General features: G+C 38.7%; 1 protein-coding gene across 1 annotated transcript in view; it reads left to right on the forward strand.

Annotated features, from left to right (window-relative positions):
• DGKK (diacylglycerol kinase kappa) overlaps positions 1–20,039 on the forward strand; it is a 159,911-nt gene that overhangs the window by 104,352 nt on the left and 35,520 nt on the right. The window contains exons 10-13 of the mRNA XM_054566361.1: positions 8,948–9,050; positions 17,497–17,680; positions 18,415–18,523; positions 19,294–19,433. Of these exons, the coding sequence (XP_054422336.1) occupies positions 8,948–9,050; positions 17,497–17,680; positions 18,415–18,523; positions 19,294–19,433 (536 nt within the window). The remainder of the gene's footprint in view (positions 1–8,947; positions 9,051–17,496; positions 17,681–18,414; positions 18,524–19,293; positions 19,434–20,039) is intronic.

Consider the following 20,039-nt stretch of genomic DNA (forward strand, 5'->3'; position numbering starts at 1 on the left):
TAACAGAAAAAAATTATTCTGATAGGGTAGAGGGAAGAGAAATAATAAGAGTAAGGAATAGAAACAAAGTGAAGAAAGAAAGAAAATTTAATTTACATTGTAATTTTAAAAAAAGGGGGAAGAAGGCAATATGGAGTAAGAAAAAGGAAGAGTATAGTATGCAGTTTAAATAAATTTTAACAAGTGAAAATATTAGGAACCATATTGGAGAAAAAGATCTAGCACAGCAATATCAACAGCAAATGAACAAATATTAATACCTATGGAATGGGAATAAAAAAGAAAAAAGAAAGGAAAAAAGTGTATGAGGTGTCTAGAGGAAAGAAAAGTGATTCTGAGAGGACAGAGGGAGAAGAAGGACTAAGAGTGAGGAATGAAAACCAGGCTAAAATGGGGGAAAAAAATTTAAATGAAAAAAAAGAAAGGTCAGGAGGAAGGCAAAGTGGAGTAAGAGTGGGGAATGGTAAAATTTGAGATTTGAAATACCAAAATAGTGACTATCTAGGAATAAAATTGAAGAAGTGCAACAACAACCACCATATCAACAACCAATGAATGAAGATTGATAAAGGCAGAGAGAACAAGGATATTTTAAGAACAGGTAAAAGAATGTGAAATGACTAATGACAAGAAAGATGGTTTTTAGAGGCTGGAGTGGGGAGAAATAGTAAAAGTGCAGAATAGAAACCAGTTATAGCCAGAGAGCAAATAAAATTTAAAACAAAAATAAGAGGGAGGAAGAAGGTAAAATAGAATAAAAGAGGAACAAAATATAGTATTTGAAATAAACTATAATATAGAAACTAGTGACCTCATCGGCACAAACTTGAGAGAGAAGAAATGAATGTTAAAAAGCTATGCAGGAAAGAAAATAACACCAATCATGAAGTAGACTGTGGTGTAATTCGTCTCTGTAGAATCCAGTATTTACCACTGTTTTTCTGAATCTGCCCCTGGCAATGTCAGATGGTGTCCTAGACTGGCCCTAGGCAGGCTGTTTGAGACTACAAGTGATCCACAGTCTGTGGCTGTCTCCTTCAGATTTGGCTGGTCCCCACTGTTCTGCCCTGCCCACTTTCCATCATCCCAGGGCCCAGGAGTGGTTCATTTAATGACCTGAGATAACTGCCAGTACTTCTCCACCTGTCTCCAGGGTGGGCCTCTGGTACATTCCTGATGATGGGAACCCTGGATCACCCTGAAAGGCACTGTTTAGTTCTCAGGGAAGATGGTTGGAGCGTCCCTTCACCCTCACAACCCAACTTGGTCTGTCCCAGATTCTTTCAGTAATGTATGGTTTCTGGTGAAGTAGCTCTCTGTTTCCTGTGAAGACCTAATTTGTGAAAAAGCGGCAGCTCTTTCCTGCTTGGCACAGATAGCAGCTCTGTCTAGGTGCAGAGGCTGGGCAGGGTCCTGAGCACCTCTTTCTGCCCTTCTCTCTAATCTCTCTGCTCTTCTGGTTTCAGTGGATCAGAGCCTGAGGAACAGTGTAGCCCATAGTGTCCGGTAGAAAGGGCCCTTCCAGAGCTTTTAGCCTTGTCCTGTGGATATGTGTCCAGCAGGAGACTCCTGAGCCTGGCCTCACTGATCTGCAGAGCCTGTAATCCTGTGTGTGAGCATTGGGCATACCTGCCTGTGGGGGGAACTGCCCGGCTATGGCAAATCTTAGGCATTTCGCTCCTGGCCGTCCTTGTGCATGCATGAATACAGGACCCCTACTAAGTCTCTAGTTTCGCCTCAGCTCCTCTCTTGCAAGAGTTTCTGTGTGGCCCTCTCACTGCAGCACCCAACCCTGGGGTATCCTGTTCTCCATGTGCTCCCCCTCCCCAAAAAGCACAAAGTCTTTCTCAGTCAAGGCTGGCCACAGACTGCCAGAGCCTCTAACAGTTTTAGATAGTTTCTCTCTGGATCTCTCCCAGATGGCACTGGAGTGATATAACACCAGGTGGTCGCAGAGTGCTCTTACCACTACCTCCAGTGATTCTCAGCCTTGGGCAAGCCTACTCCCACCACACTGTTTCTGCAGCCAGTACCACCCTAACCATCTCTCTCCACCCTGGGAGCTCGCAGCTCCTGAGCCAAACCACAGCCTCCTCAGTCAGATGCTGTCTGTCCCATTTGATGTTCCCATGGCACCTGGGGTCAGGGAGGTGACAGCCCTTTCCCCAGTAAGTACCACAGTCCCTGGATTCTTTCTCTTGGCAGCATCAGGGTGCATGGCCCTGCTGGGGTGGAGGGCACAGTGACACATCTGGTTGCCAAGGTGTGGGCATTCCAGAGGCTTCTTCCCAAGGGGGATATTTTTAATTCCTCAAAATGGCTCCCACCCCAAATATGTGCAGCCAGAAATGCCAGGCTTGGCAGCAGCCATGGCAGCTGCTTCACTAGGAGAGCCCAGGCCACCTTCTCTGTAATGCCCTGCAGGCAGGAAGGCTCTTGCCCACTCATACACATGCCCTACACACTTGTCCACATATACACTCACTCACATATGCTCTCATGCACTCTCAGCTCTATTTTCCAGTTGGTTGCTCTGTGGTTTAGCTGCAAGACCAGTCTAGATCTGGAAGTGAGTGGATAGAGCTACTCTGTAGCCATCTTGGATCCTCTGTTTAGGTCTTCTGTTCATAGTAGTCTCTCTTGATTCTATGTATTTCTTAGGTATCAGTTATAATTTTTCTTCTTTAATTTCTGATTTTATTAATTAGTCCCTTTCTGTTTTTCTTAGTGGGTCTAGCTAAAGGTGTATCAATTTTATCTTTTAAGAAAATCTAGCTCTTAGTTTCATTGATTTTTTTTGTATTGTCTATTTAGTGACTTTTTCATTAATTTCTGCTATAATTTTTATTATTTCCTTCCTTCTATTAACTTACACCTTTATTTCTTTCTCTTTATCTATTTCTTTTAGGTGTAAAGTTAGATTGAGACTTTTTGTTTGTTTCTGGTAGTAAGCCTGTATCACTATACTTTTTCATCTTAGAACTGCTTTTGCTGACTCACATAAGCCTTGGTATGTTTTATTTCAATTTTTATCCTACTCAGTGTGTTTTTGGCATTTTATATTGGCAGCATATTCTTTAATCCCCACATATTTGTAAATTTTCCACTGTTTTCTCTGCAATTGATTTTTAGTTTCATAACATGGTGGTCAGAAAAGATGCTTGATATGATTTCAATCTTTTAAAATTTATTAAGACTTGCTTGTGGCCTAACATATGATCTATTCTGGAGACTGTTCCATGTGCACTTGAGAGGAGTGTGTGTTCTGTTGCCTTTGGATGCAATTTTCCATATGTATTTAACAACAACTGCTTTAATGTGTCACTTATGAATGGTGTTTCCTTATTGACTGTCTGTCTGGATGATCTATCCATTGATGAAAGTGAGGTATTAAAGTCTCCTACTAATATTTTAATACTGTAGTGTATTATTTTATTATTTATTTCTTTAATTCTGTTAATATATTTAAGTACTTTTATCTTGAATGCATATATATTTACATATATTACCTCATTTTGTTAAATTTTTATATTATTATGTAATGACCTTCTCTGTCTCTTATTACAATATTGAAAACTATTTCTACTTCAGTTCTGAATGATAACTGCTGTGCAGAGTATTCTTAGTTGGATGTTTTCCTTACTAGCACTTTGAATATATCAGGCTACTCCTTGGCAGACTTCAAAGTTTCTGCTGAAAAAACTGCTGATAATATTGTGGTGGTTCCTTTGTATAAAATACATCATATTCTCTTGCTTTTAAGATTCTCTCTTTATCAGTAACTTTGACATTTTAATTAAAATATGATTTTTTGTGGGTCCCTCTGGGTTCATTTTATTTGGAAGTCTCTGGGCTTTCTGGTTCTGGATGTCTGTTTCCTTCCACAGGTTAGGGAAGTTTTCAGTCATTATTTATGCAAATAAGTTTTCTGCCCCCTTCTTTCTGTCTTCTTCTTTTCCTACAATATTCAGCTTGATGTTGTCTCATAAGCCCCTTAAGCTATTTCCACTTTTTAAAATTCTTTTTCTTTTCCTGCTTTGATTGGGTGAGTTCCACTGCCTTGTCTTCCAGCTCACTGATTCTTTCTCTGCATCATCTAACATAGTGTTGAACCCATGTAGCATACTTTTCATTTGTTATTTAATTCTTCAGCTGTGTAACTTTTATTGTGTACTTTCATTAATGACACAGAGATAAGTAACATACCTGATAAAGAATTCTAAGTAATGGCCATAAAGATGTTCACCAAACCCAGGAGAAGGATGGGTGAACAGAGTGAAAACATCATCAAAGAGATGAAAAATATAAGCAAAAGCTAATGAATTGATCACTACTAAACCAGCCATACAAGAAGTGTTAAAGTGACTTCTTTAAAATGAAACAAAAGGACACTAATTACTCACAGGAAAACATACAAAAGTATAATTATTCACTGGTAAATGTAAATACATGGTAAAATTCAGAAAGTGGGTGCCAGTTTACACTCTGATGAGTCTGCTCATGGGAGTGATGTGGGAATGAGGAAGAAAGGCTGCTAACCTGCTGTATCTGGTGGGGCTGCTTATGGTAGTGGCATGGGGGGGAAATAGGGCTTCTTAATCACCACCATCAGCAAGTTAGAATGACAGTGCAAAAATAACATACACCAGCACTGACACTAGCATGGTAGAAGGGCAATGTGAAAATGGCCCTCATCAGTCCCTCTGTCTCCAGAGTCTCAACAGACTTATGCTTCTCTGGCAGATGCTTTAAGATTAGAAAATTAACCTCCTGCCCTGGCCAGTATGGCTCAGTTGGTTGTAGCATTGTCCCGTGCACTAAAAGGTTGTGGGTTCAATCCCAGTCAGGGCACATACCTGGGTTGTGGGTTGATCCCTGGTCAGCATGCATATGGGAAGCAACCGATCTCTCTCTCAAACACTCATTGATCTCTCTCTCTCTCTCTCTCTCTCTCTCTCTCTCTCTCTCTCTCTCTCTCTCCCTCTGTCTCTAAAAGCAATTAAAAATTGTTCTTGGGTCAAGATGGAAGGAAGGGAGGAAGGAAGGAAGGAAGGAAGGAAGGAAGGAAGGAAGGAAGGAAGGAAGGAAGGAAGGAAAGAAGGAAAGAAGGAAAGGAACCTCCTTCACATATGGTGTAGTCTCTTTCAAACTGATGTTTTTGTGATGAATCCTGGGGCAAATAAGTCTGTGCATGAGTCCTTTAAGAGCAGGATTTTTCTTTCCTACATCCTTCTGTTCTCCTGGTTGTAAGCCCCATTGATTTGCAAAGCCAGATATTTTGGGGTGTTTGTCATTTGCAGGTTCAATGTTGGGTTACCTGATGTGGGGCACAAATCTCTTGCTCCTCAGGAAGTAGCTCATTTTTTTTGAGATACTTCCTGATTGTGAGTCACCACACTGGGAATGGGGATTTTGGAGAGAGCATGTCTCTTCCTTTTCTATCTATCTCAATGTGGCCCTTTTATCCTTTCTTTGGAGCAGCTGTTCAGCTAGTTCTGAGGTTCTTTTTAGTGGGAACTATTTTGTATGTAGTTGTAGATTTGTTGTGTCTGTGGGAGGAGGTGAGGTCAGGATTTTCCTGTGCTGCCACCTCGAACCACCTCTGATTCTTTATATTTTTAAAAACATAGTATTGGAAGTCCTATCCAGAGCAATTAGGCAAGAAAAAAATAAAAGACATTCAAATAAGAAAAAGTAAAATTGTCACTATCTGCAGATGGCATGATATTATATATATTAAGCCAAAAAGAAGTCCATCAAAAACTGTTAGAACTAATAAACAAATTTAGTAAAGTTGCAGGACTCAAAAGCAATATAAAAAATCTGTTGCATTTCTATAAACAAATAATACTACCAGAAAGAAAACTGTCCCATTTGCAATTTCTCAAAAATAAAATATCAAGGAATTAATTTAACCAAGGAGGTGAAATACCTGTACACTGAAGACTATAAAACATTGATGAAAGAAATCGAAGAAGGCACAAAAAATGGAAAAATATCCTATTCTCATAGATTGGAGAATGAATATTGTTAAAAATGTACATTCTACCCAGAGCAATTTAAGATTCAGTACAATCCCTATCAAAATACCAATGGTATTTTTTCACAGAAGTAGAACAGCACAAATAATCCTGTATTTTGAATGAAATCACAAAAGTCCCCAAATAGCCAAGGCAATCTTGAGAAAGAAGAACAAAGCTGGATACATCATATTTCCTGATTTCAAACTATATTACACAGTCATAGTAATCAAGACATTATTGTGTTGGTATAAAAACAGACACATAGATCAATGGAATAGAATAGAGAACCCAGGAGTAAACCCATGCATATATGTTCAATTAATTTACAACAATAAGAAACAATAATATGGGGAAAAGACAATCTCTTCAGTAAATGGTACTGGAAAAAATAAATAAATGGTACTGGGAAAACTAGACAGCCACATGCAAAAGCATTAAACTGGACCACTATTTTACACCATCCAGAAAAGTGCACTCAAAATGTATAAAAACTTGAATTAAGACATGAAACTATGAAACTCCTAGGAGAAAACATAAGCAGGAAGTTCTTGACATGGGTCTTAGTGATGATTTTTTGGATTTGACACCAAAGCAAAGGTAAAAGAAACAAAAAATAAACAAATGGGACTACATCAAACTGAAAAACGTCTGTATAGCAAAGAAACTATCTACAAAACGAAAAGGGAACATTCTGAATGGGAGAAAATATTTGAAAAGTACATATTTGATAAGAATTAATATCTAAAATATATTTATAACTTCATACAACTCATTAATAGGAAAAGAAACAATCCAATTGAAAATGGGCTGAGTATCTAAATAGACATTTCTCTAAAGAGGACATACAGATGGCCAACAGGCATATGAAAAGATGCTCAACCTCATTAACATCAGGGAAATGCAAATCAAAACCACAACGAGGTATCACCTTGTCCTGTGAGAATGGCTGTTACAAACAAAGACAAAAAAAAAAAAAAAGAAACAAGTATTAGCCAGTATATTTTGACGAGGGAACACTTGTGCTCTGTTGGCGGGAATGTAAATTGATACAGCCACTGTGGAAACCCATATAGAGGTTCCTCAAAAAATTAACAATGGATCAACCATATGGTCCAGAAATTCCATTTATGGGTATTTAAACTAAGAGAATGAAAACATTAATTCAAAAAGATATATGCACCGCCATGTTCATTGCAGCATTATTTGCAGTAGCCAACATATGGAAATAACCTAAGTTTTAATTGATGAACAAATGGTTAAAGGAAATTTGATACATACACAAATACTCACACACACAATGGAATATCATTCATCTATAAAAGGAAGGAAATTTTGCCATTTTGACAATATGGATGGACCTTGAGGACATTATGCTAAGTGAAATAAGTCTGACAGAGACAAATACTGTTTTATCTCATTTATATGTGATATCTTTTAAAACAGAACTCATAGCCCTGGCTGGGTGGCTGAATTGGATGAAGCATCATCCCATACACCAAAAGATTGTGGGTTTAACCCCTAGTCAGGGCACAAACCTAGGTTGCGGGTTTGATCCCCTGTCAGGGCACATATGGGAGGCAACCATTTGATGTTTCTCTGTCACATCAATGTCTCTCTCTCTCCCTCTACCATCTCTAAAAATCAATAAGGATGTCCTCAGGTGAAAATAATAAATAAACAAACAAAAATAGCTCACGGATACAAAGAATAGATTGGTTGTTTTTAGAGGTAGGTGGTGGTATGAGCAAAATGGGTGAAGGGTGTCAAAGGTAAAATTACAGTTATAAAATAAGTAAGTCCTGGGATGTAATTAATGTACACCATAGTGACCATAGTTCATAATACTGTATCGCATATTTGAAAGTTGCCAGGAAAGTAAATCTTAAAATTATCATCACTAGAAAAAAAATTTATAAGTATGTATCATGACAGATGTTAACTAGACTTACTGTGGTGATTGTCTTGCAAAGATGCAAGGAAAATAAGACCAGCAACACTGAAAGAAAAAGAAACCAACAGAGACAAGAGGGAAGGAGGGAGGGGTAGGCGGGGGGAAAGGAATGGAAGGGGCAAGTCAAGGAACATACAGCGAGGACTCATGGACAAAGCCAAAGTGAGGAAGGAATGAGAGAGGGAGAGAGTGGAGGGGGACAGGGTAAAGTGGTGGGGGGAAAGCAGAAACAAATGTGTTTGGAAAAATAAATTAATTTAAAAAATAACAAATCATTATGGTGTACACATGAAACTAATATAATGTTGTATGTCAATTATAATCTCAGTTAAAAAAATAAAAGAAGATTCCAGTATCTGCTGGTTTTCTTTTCATTGCTTTTGCATAATCAGGCCAAGTTTATGTCCTCTAGGAATGGTATAATTGTCCCAGAAGTGGTCCTTGAAGATGTCATAAATCTCAGAAGAATGACCACTAGTGTGGAAGGAATCAGTCTCAGCTCTGTCACTTTCAGCCATTTGACCTTGAGCAAGATCCTTTACCACTTTGAGTTTTGGTGTCTGTTTCTAAAGTGAACTTAATAATGTGTCCCTACCACACACAGTTGTTGTAAGGATTGAAGTGTAATAACATATTATCAGGATTATCACACTCATGCTTCAAGTAAATTCCCCATTTTGTAGGCCACTAAGTTTGTGCCCTAAGACTAGTGTCTTCTCAGTGTCCATGATGAGTATCTTCTGAAAGCCACCTTTGAAAGGAACTGAGTTCAAAAGCCACACTCAGGAATGATGGAGGCTCAAGGTGGAGAAAGGATGTCCGGGTTGAGTCAGGGGTATGTGTATGGCACCAAATCTCAAAAAGGAGATTTGAAAACTGTACTCAAATCTTGGAATTAGAATTCAAGATTGATCGATGTTATCCTTTTCTCTCTCCCCTCCTTTTGTTCTCTTTTCTTCTCTTGTCATTTCAGGTGCATGACGACTGTAGAAGACGGTTTTCCAAGGAATGCTGGTTTGGAAATCATCGAACATCAGTCATTCCTCCCACTGCCCTAAGTGACCCTAAAGGAGATGGTGAGTAGCTAAACTTTAATCTCAGAAGTACACTGGGGAGGAAGGAAAGGTGAAAAGACTGGGAAAAAGGACTGCAATTAAATTATTCTCCCTAACCTGTCAAATATTTCTGGGGAGTAGGAATGTGCATATGTGTAGAGATAGCTCATTTCTCTTTAGATCTTTGGGATGGTGAAAGTTGATATTTATGTTGTATATGTATGTGGGCATGTTGTCTGTGGTCTCTAAACAATTGTTTCTGAACAATCAGGATTGCTTTAAGATTTTTTATGATTTCCAGGCACTAGAAAATCCATGAAATAATTTAGTTTGCATTCAGGTGGTCAAAGAACTGCATAAAGGCCCAGGTTATGTTACTTTTAAAATGGAAACTAACACCAATGTTGCCCCCAAATCTGAAACATGATCATTTCCCCAACACACTTAACTGGTGCTTTGTTCATTCCTAGACACTAGTGATATATTGAGGCCTTTATTCATAAGTTATTTGAAGGATACAAAAAGATCCATGATATGGGCACTGCCAGAGCTTATGTTTATTTTGGAACCAGGATATTGATATAATATGACAATTGAAAAATTAAGATAACATATCCTAAGCAACAAAGGAGTGGTAGAAACACTTGGAGATCAGAAAATATGAGGAATGTCAACCAATTGTACAAGGTTGCACAGAAAGGAGGTAGTAATGAAATCAGGACAGAAGGAGTAAACATTGTGTACAGAGTCTTCCATAATGAGGTCTAGAGATGTTAGAATCAAGAAAGCAGGGAAAAAGGAGAGTGATGTTTTGTTTTGTTCTGTGTTTTTATTTAAAGAATAACTGGGGCATGTAAGTGGAAAAACAAGGACCAGGCAACCATGAGTTTTGGTCACTTACTAGTTAGATAACCTTGAATAAGGCACATTCTCTGAGCTTCACTTTATCTGTAAATGTGAATGATATTGTATATTGTAAAGATAAGTAATAATACATAAAAGACCTAAATATACAGAGACATGGCCAAAAAAATGACCACAAAACTAAATCCCAAGTGTTCTAGCTCAATGAAAACTGTACACCTGCACAGGAATAATTCAGTCTTCAGCACTTGCTAATGATGCCTTTTTTTAGTTCATTTCTCTTTCCCCACTTTCTTTGCTTCTTCTGAGAGTCTTTATGTTTCCACCATTGAGTTGTTCATTTGTTTTTCCCGCTACTCATTATTAAAGAATGGGGGCTGTCAAGATCAAAATTACATATCACAGCTAAAAAATGATCTGACCTATTTTACTAACACTACAAAGTTTCAAAGTATATTTACCAGCCGACAAGGTATCATTTCACTAAATCAGTAAAGAGATACATTGCCCATTAATTTGAGCTTGTGTATGGTTAGTTTCACTCTGTATATGGTCAATTGCACTTACTGGAAGAAAGTTTAAACCCTTCCCAGAATGTTTAATCTGTACTATGCTAATATGCTAATTTATTCATCTTTGACATATAGGAAGTGATTAATGAACCAATATTTCACTGAATTAAAAAGTACCCCCATATTGATGCTTGCTGCCACTTAATTTCCAACAGAGACCCAGAATTAGCTGGGAGCAAAGAAAGGAAAAGAAGGAAGAGTATATAGTTTCCTTAGCCAGAGAATAGAAGGAGGTAAGGATTCCTGTACCCGTCACAATACATTCTTAGAATGAGACACAACACATGTGCATATGTGTGCACATACATGTATATGTATTCAGAGCCTCTCTTCCAGTTTATTCTTCCAACCCTAACACAGATACAGACACACATAAATACATGAAATGAGCCATTCACACAGGTTTCTGCAGGCAAACATATTCATATGTCCCATAACGACCTGCACAAATACAAAGCTAATGTTACTCAGGGATGCATGCATGTATTATTCTCATATCTACTCAAATATTTAACCACATAGAGTTGACTACCAGATAGTTGATTATAGAAGTGATTGATGACCTGGCAAATAAGAGATGCTTGACTGGGTAGGAGAAGGAAGGATTTAGGGAGAATTTGATAGAAGAGGAAAAGTAGCAAACTACTAGTTACCTGAGCAAACTCAGGTTGCTAATAAAAGTCAATCTAGTCTTGAATCTGAGATCTTGCTCACTCTCACAAGGACCTGGGTAGAATGCTGTTCAGAATACTGAAAGATGCCTACCTCGGCATCTCACAAATCACCCCAAATAGGTGTTAAGGGGCTGGAACCTCTCCTTTGTAATTGGGTAAACAAGTTCTATGTTTATTGTCCTTATAGAAGTTGGGGTTTTCTTTTTAGTTATTTTCTTTTTTTTTAAAATTTATTTACTTTTTAAATACATTTGTCTCTGCCTCCCCCCCACCTCTTTCCCTTGCTTCCTCCCCCCTTCCCTCCCCTTTGGTTTTGTCCATGAGTCCTTGCTATATGTTCCTTGACTTTCCCCTTCCCTTCCCTTTCCCTGCCCCCCCTTCCCTCTTGTCTCTGTTGATTTCTTTTCCTTTCAGTGTTGCTGGTCATATTTTCCTTGCATCTTTGCATTGTTGGTTAGGTTCCGCTTATTTTCTATACTATATCACTTCTTAATCTTGTTATAGATTGTCAACTAATGGCTTTGCTACTTTCTTTTGCTTTCTACCAATGACATAATATTGCTTAGAATCACCTGGGCTAAGTCATTCTTTTTGTGTAGTGTCTCATCTAGTGCCACAGGAGTCACCTTTTATCCTTTCTTCCTATCAACTGTAATCTTGATCCAATTGAATCTCATTCTTGGGAGCCCTTTTTTCTATCATGTATTACTTGGCCTGTGATTTCTAAGGACTATCTCCTAAGATGTCCTTACCTTCTTGAATCTTTTTGGCTTTTTTGGCCTAGGAAAATATGCTCTTTAATAGGTTTCCTATTGGGAAGTTCCACCTCATCTTAGGGATAATAAAGTCCTTAAAGATTATCTGGTTCAATCTCTCTGGCTAGACTAGGGAATCCCTTCTCCAGCATCCAGGGTGGAGTTATCCAGCTGATGACTTCCTGAGGAAGTACTTGCCATTGTTGAGTAGCACTCATCCATTCACTCTTTCATTTATTAAGTCAACACTCTAATTTCTGAGCATGCTTTCTAATTACCCCTTTTTCCTATCCAGTCTGCTTAGTAAATTTCTCCCCTCATCTTATAAAGTGAGAACAAAATCCAACATTATCTCCTGTTTGAAAGTTACTGTACTTGCCTCTCCCTACTTTCCCAGACAAATGTATTACTTTCTTTGCTGTAAACCCAAAAGATACATCTCAAAGTACCACACGCTATATTATATATCTCATGACATCTCTGACTCTCACACCAGACTGTGAACTCTCTGTATCTCCAGTGCTTAACTCAGACTAGGGTACATGGTATATGCACAGCCAAGATTTGTTACATGAATTCCTTAATATAGTTATGAAATATTTCCTATATGTAAGCCTCAGTGATAAGCAATCTAGAGAATAAGAGATGACTAAGACAGCATCCCTGATTCATATGGAGGCAAAAGAGTATAAATTCAGTGGTTGTCAAAGATAAGAATGCATTAGAATCACCTGGAAGTCTTACTAAAATACGTATTTCTAGGCCCTACCCCCAAAGCTTTTGATTCAGTAGATCTGGGTAGAGCACAAGAACTTGCATTCCTAATAAGTCCTAGATGATACTCATACTACTAGTGCTGGGAGCACACTCTATCATTTACTAACTATGTGAGTTTAGACAAGTTACATAATCTCTCCGTGCTTCATCTGTCATTTGGTTTCTGCCAATAGGAAATAATAGTTGTACTCAGGTGCATTATGAGGATTAAGAGTTAACATTTGTAAAAGAGGATTTTAAAATATAGGAAGGGGTAAGCCAAATTTATGCTAATTTAACATCTTTCTGTGGTATGAACTGAACAAATTTGAGAAAGACTCTTGTTGTCTCCCTGGATTGGAGCACTGGGGTTATATTAATTCGGCTCCAAGAAGCATAGCCTTTTTTTTTTCCTTTTTGGAAAGGCTCTTTCAAGCTGTTATCTCATCTGGAACTTCAAGTCAACTAAATCCCCTAAGCCCTTTTCACACTTGATGCTGCCAAGCCAAGTTCTTATTGTCCTGTTCTGCTGTAATTTATGTCCTTGAGCCTAAAAGTCAAGCTTAAAAGTTATCCTTTTTTTTCTTGTTGACTTTGACCCATCTGCCTGTTGAGGTCATTTTTCTATCTTCATTCTGTCATCCAGTAGTTCTCCCTCCAATTTTGGGTACTTCAAAGTTGACAAGCTAGTCTTCTATGTTTTCGTTTGAATTGAGTAAAATTGTTGAATAATACAGGACACTCTCTTAAAATTAACACCAGCCTATACAACAGCAACCTTGTAAACATGATTATTTACCTGGTTATGAATCTGCCTAACATCACTATATTTCAACTTACAGTGCTACCCAATTTTTATCACCTCGTTTACAGGATTCTTTGGGCAAACTTGGTCTTGCTAAAATTCAGATGTTCTCTGACCTAGAGGAAATGCTAAGTGGAGCTGCCCTTGTATTCTCCCGGGAATGATTTCCTGCCAGTGCTGCTCCACACCTCCCAATCATCCCACCTGTGACCAAATTAGTTTGACACTGAAATTGAAGTTGCCTTAATAATAAAATTTTCTTTTTACCTAGCAGCATTCCATCCCTACCCTGGATTATTTTATTAATTATTGCAACATGTTGCTATTGTATATATGGAGAAATTAACACCTAAACAAGCTGTTTGCTCTAGGTTAGTGAATAGACCTGGGGAGCAACCAGCTATGGCACACAGCTGTGTTCTCTTGCAGAAGGACAGTGCAGATGGCAGGCCATTCTCCAAGCTGTCAAGTAAATCTATAAATAATTTCAGCTATACCCTCATGGCTATTTAACTTATAGATAACAGTAACATAATTATGTTTTCCTAATTTTTAATTTCATTTTTGACTAGATGATATATTCACATGTATCATATTTTTTAAAATAGAAACATATATATAATATTTAGTAAAAAAATCTTTCTGCTGTTTTTTCTCTTATCCCTTAGTCTTCTACAGACCCACCTATCACTGATCACAGTTAACTAGTACCATTAATTTATTGAATACTTTTCTGTATTTCTTCATGTATATGGCAGTAAATATAAATAGATGTTCTTATACCTCCTCTTTTTAACACTAAACACATTGTTTTGCAACTTGCTTTTTTCTGAGATTTTTTTGTATCAGCAAAAGATTGCTTCTTCACTCTTTTACAGCTATGATATACCATTATATGGATATACCATAATTTATTTAATCCGTCCCTTATTAATGGATTATTTAGTAGTTTTCAGTCTTTTGCTATTATAAACAGTGCTGCAATGAACAACTTTATACATGTTATTTTACATATATATACAAAGATGCAATTACTGGGTAAAAACGTATATGCCAAATTGCCCTCTACAGGGCTTGTCACTTTGCATGTCCATCTTCAGTGTATAATAGTACATATTTCCCCATGGCCTCTTCAATCAAGTGTGTTACCTATTTTTTTTATTTTTGCCCATCTTCTAAACAAGAAAAATATGGTACTATGACCTAGTTTTAATTAGTATCTTTCTTATTATGAAAAAGTTCGCTCATCTTTTCACCATTATGAGCCAATTTATATTTACTTTTCTCATCATCATTAACACCTATCTTATTTTAATCTAAATACTGGGAAACAAGTTAGTTTTTTGAATGGCCAACTTTGCAGATAAAGAAACTGAGGCCCCAAACATCTCACAGTACTTAGTCTCATTGCCACTGTTGCCTCATCTTTAGAAAGGGACTAACACAAAGGGCCTTTGGCATTGTTAAAAAACATTGGGGGCATAGACAGGTCAATTCCAGGACCTCTGGCATGAGGAGTTCCTGCTCCCAAGCATATCTCACCGGTACACTAGATGTTGGCAGGAAGCTATTTCCATAAATCCTCTAAATAAGGTACACATTCATAGTCATATGCTCACCTACAAGGTGTTGTTGACAAGAGATTGCTGAGTAAGGAAGGAAAGCACAGAGCAGAATCAAATTCTAAAACAAAGGAAAGGTAAGACTGCGGCCAGGCCATGAGTTGGAGCCTGCATTCCTGGTTGGTAGGAGAGCAAGCATGTTAAAAATTATGACCTTTGGACTATTTTCTTCATATATTTTCTGACTTGACTCCTACTATTTCAATGCTGTACTGAACAGTCTCACCCTTATTTTCTGTTGCCTTTGTCATATTCTTGTCATTGTATCTAGTCCCTGTCACTTCTTTGGCCTCATCTTTTGCCATTATCCCTCTTACCCACTCAAAAACAGCCATGTTATTCTCTTCACTGGTCCTCAGACACACCACACAGTCTCTTTTCTCTGGCTTCTAGCACTTATTTTTCATTGCCTCTCCACAAAATTCTTCCCCCAGATGTCCGCATTGCTCACCTCTTCACTTCCTGCAAGTCCCATCTCAACTCTCACCTCCCCCAGAAAAGCTGTCCCTGACCACCTGTCTAAAATAACATTCCCTCCAGTCTCCATCCCATTCTCCTGCTTTATTTTTCTTAATATCACATTATTTTTCATATTTATGGGTTATGCTCTGTCTCCCTCCATTAGAATATAAGTTTCACAAGATCAGAGACTGTTTCTATCTTGGCCATGGCTGTATCCTCAGAATGTAACAAGGACAAACACAGATAATGCCCTCAATACATATTTGTTGAATAAAGGAATTACTATTCTTTTTAAATTCTCTGAGGATCGAGAATTTTTTTAAAGACTTTATTTAGTTATTTCTAGATAGAGGGGAAGAGAGAGAGAAAGAGAAGGAGAGAAACATCAATGCATGGTTGCCTCTCACACACCCCCTTATAGGGGACTTGGCCTGCAAACCAGGCATGTGCCCTGACTGGGAATAGAATTAGCGACCCTTTGCTTCACAGTCTGGCACTCAATCCACTGAGCCAGACCAGCCAGGGCGGAATTACTGTTTTAACTACTGTTGTGTTAACATACCGCTGTTTGTTAAAAAAAAAAAAGTTGAAAAGGGAGTTTCTTTTGGCTAACATGTTCAGGGGGAGTAACTACTTCCAAGCTATACTACTGAAGGGACATAACAGATACCCATTTGCTGAGTGCTGGCAAGCCCTGAAAATTTGGTGCATGATTGGCTAGCTGGCTTAGAAATTGGACCATAGAGGAAGACTGCTTTAGAATTTTATAGGCAAAGCAGCCATGCAATCTGCTCAAGTCAGCACTCTTCCTTCAAGCTCCCTTTCACCCAGGCTACAACAAATGGGACCTCTCAATCCACCCCCCTGGTCCAAACCATTCAGGAACAAACTGCATGTTTTTTGCCCCCTGAATTTACTTTTGCTGAAGCATCCCTGGTGAGCCACAAGCTCAGAGGTTTGGGGGCTCATGATTTGTCTAGCATCCCCTACAGGGCCATTGTTCAGTGCTTATCCCCCTGCCAATAAGCTCTAAGACTCAAAACAAGCTGGCAGACTTTGGCAATTTAGACTGCTATAACTCCACTTCTCTATGGAGAACTTCAGTGATGGAGATTATTAAAAGCCTCTCTCTTGTTCAGACAATTTCCCTATAGTCTTGTTTTCCCTGAAAGATGGTGTGATAACTTGAATTACTCTGTCAGAGCCTAAGAGATGTGATTAAAGCTCCCTGCTTCACCTCACATTGATCTGTTCAATTATTCACTCATGGTAAAAAGGCAACCTTTCCTCCCCTCTCTCCTGACCTGGTATCTTCTCACTATAAGAAACAAGGCAGATCCCTGGCACAGAAAGGACTAGTTGGTGTGCTGATCTTCCTCCTTGGCTCTCAATCTTCTTCTTCTTTTCAGTTTCTTCTCAGCATTTTATTAATTCTTGGTTGTGGCACCAATTTCTTTATCCCTTATGTTCCAACATGCTCTTGTGTATTACCCTGTATCCCCAGCTTAAGGGCAGAAATTACACCCCTAGTAGTATATAGCATGATGATTAGAATGTAGTAGTCGCTCAGCAAATGTCAGTTGCCTGGCAACAGCTGGGCAAAGACTAGCTGAGGTTTTTCTATTTTTTTTAATAAAAGCCCCTTGAGTTTTGTACTTATTTCCCCTCTGTACCTTTTCCTTAAGAGTCTATGGCACAAAGAATCTCTGGGAGATATTGGATATGTGTATTAGCTTGATAATGGCAATGGCTTCATTGCTGCTTGCTTATGTCTAAACTCATTAAATTGTACACATTAAGTATGTGCAGTTCTTGTATATCAATTATACCTCAGTAAAACTGTTTTTTTTTAAATAAGGTGTTTGCAAAATTTGATGTTAAGTTGTATCTTGTTTCCATCTCAATGACCCTGTTCTTTTTTTTCCTTCTTTTTCTTTTTGTTGTGTGCATGTATCAGGTCAATTAGTAGTATCTTCAGACTTCTGGAATCTTGATTGGTCATCAGTCTGTTCATGCCCTCTTCTCATCTTCATCAACTCCAAAAGTGGTGATCATCAAGGCATCATCTTCCTCCGAAAATTTAAGCAATACCTTAACCCATCTCAAGTGTTTGACCTGTCAAAGGGTGGACCTGAAGCTGGGTAAGAATAGGATAAGGCATATAGTGGGTATATAGAAGGGATTTTGCCTTTTATACATTCTAGACCAGAATGGGCTTCCTGGAATTAGTTCTAGTACCTGGACAGAAAAGAACTATTTTGTCAAGTCAGGACTCAAACACAATAACTTCAGAGTATTTAGGGTTGGCTGGTATTTTGGAGGACTTTTAGCCCTCTCCCAGAAACCCTTTCAAGCCCACATCCTGCTTTCAGACTTACTCCACCTTTTCTGGTTAAAAAAGGTAAAACTGTCTCCTAACCTCAGAGGAGGAGGCAAATGAATATTGCTGTCAACCTTTTCTGTCACTTCTTTTTTTCTTCCCCCATGGGGCCAAATAGACACATCTTTACTACAGGCTTCTTTACTACAGGATCGTCTGGCTGTTCAGCCCTGGTTTCTGTGAGTCCACTGGCTACCATGTGAGGCATGCTTCTTGGACCTAAAGAAGTAGATTTAGCTAGGTTACTAGTTGCTTCCAGAACAAGGTTGGGCACAGAATAGTGTGGGTTGAGGCAAGATCTGATCTCCAGGACTGCCTGTGGGAACATTGCCTATACTTTTAGGTACACAGAGAGATAGAGGCTAAGGGAAAGAAGGCAGGTATCCTGTTAGCAGGTTATAGAAGCAGCAGTCCTTGGGCCCTGTCACATTGTAGGAAAGAGTTATAAAATGCAGCAGTTCATGAAATGACTCCCTCTTCTCCTTTTTATTCCAGGCTGTCCATGTTCAAGAACTTTGCTCGCTTTCGCATTGTAGTTTGTGGAGGAGATGGCAGCGTGAGTTGGGTCTTATCTCTGATTGATGACTTAGGATTGCATGAAAAGGTAAGTCCCTAGCTGACTGAGTTTAGCCATTGTTAGAGAGACTGGGATGTGGAGCTTCTTACCCCAAGAAATCCTTGGTTTTCACTCTCCTTATATGTAAAATACATGTTTTCCATTGGTTTCTTACTCAACCTGACTGGTAGATTTACATTCTAAACCTGCTCACCTAGACCATTTTCCAGTTGCCTGTCTGTTGACAGAGAAATGAAAGAGCAGAAATATGAGCAGTGCTCTATCCCCCAAACCCCAAGTGAAGATTTAAAAGGGAGGTGAGCAAACAAAAAAGAATGGCCTCAGGCAAGATTCAGTCCCTAATTTCCTGTCCCTACTGAGGGAACTGATTGTCTTCCTTGAGTCTTAAGAATAGCAGAAACTTTCCTCTACCTCTCTCCACTTTTCCTAAGTAGCCCTCTGCTCTTCTGAATCCAGTAGCTTTGTCTCCTGAAACTCCTCACCTCTTTGGCCCTGAGTAGATATAGATCTCTGGCTATATTTCTCCTTTCTAAAATGGCTACACATATTAGCATATTCCAGCAACTTTTGTCTTCAATGGGTAGATTTTGTATGACCAACAGTGGGGCCCAACTTCTTAGGGAAAATTTCAATCCATTTCAAACATCTTTCTATCACATTTCCTAAAATCATAAATCTCTTATTGCCACTGGCTCTGAGACCACAATCTTTCCCAAAAAAAGATTGCCTTCTGGGTTCTTTTATGGGTGAATTTTGGTAGGACTATCTGAAAACAATGCCTGGTTTTGTTCTTGCAGTGTCAGTTGGCAGTCATCCCGCTTGGAACCGGCAATGACCTGGCTCGTGTCCTAGGCTGGGGTGCATTCTGGAACAAAAACAAGTCACCCCTGAATATCCTAAACAGAGTGGAGCAGGCTAGTGTGAGGATTCTAGACAGGTGAGTGGCTGAAGGATCAGGCGATTGTGCCTTTTCCAGTTGGATACCATTTACTCCCAGTTACATCCTCTCAACCAGGAATGTTTTCACCTTCTTCACAGATCCTTTCTGGCTTTAGTGAGGGACAGTTTTGGAGGTGGGGGGGCTTGACTATTAGGAAGCCAGGGTCTATCATATATCCTTCAAACATCCCTGAAGCCCCTCATCAACTGAAAATATCCTAGAACATGGCTAGATTTCAAAGGTTCCGTGAACCTCCTTCAAATTGCATAGCTATGTGAGCATATTTTTTCCTTAGGAAAGTTTTCATCTTTCTATTCTATTCTGGAATAGTATAGAAACTTTCTATACCTTTATCAGATTCTCAAGGAAACTAAAACAGTAAGAGTTTATAAACAATTGGCCTAGATTGTCTCTGCTCTAGAAACGAGAGAGTATTTCCATCCTATCTTCTGATAAAAAAGACTTTCTATGCTGGGACATAGCATTTGATATGTGACTGCCCATAAGGATATCCTGGTGTGCTTTCTCAAGATAACAAGCTGGGCCCTACCACAAAGATTCTAATTCAGTAGGTCTTGGGTGGGACCCTGGTATGTGTATCTT

Source organism: Pteronotus mesoamericanus, unplaced genomic scaffold (genome assembly GCF_021234165.1).
Source record: "Pteronotus mesoamericanus isolate MK-2021 breed Mesoamerican mustached bat unplaced genomic scaffold, CSHL_Meso_final contig_173, whole genome shotgun sequence".
Taxonomy (NCBI): Eukaryota; Metazoa; Chordata; class Mammalia; order Chiroptera; family Mormoopidae; genus Pteronotus; species Pteronotus mesoamericanus.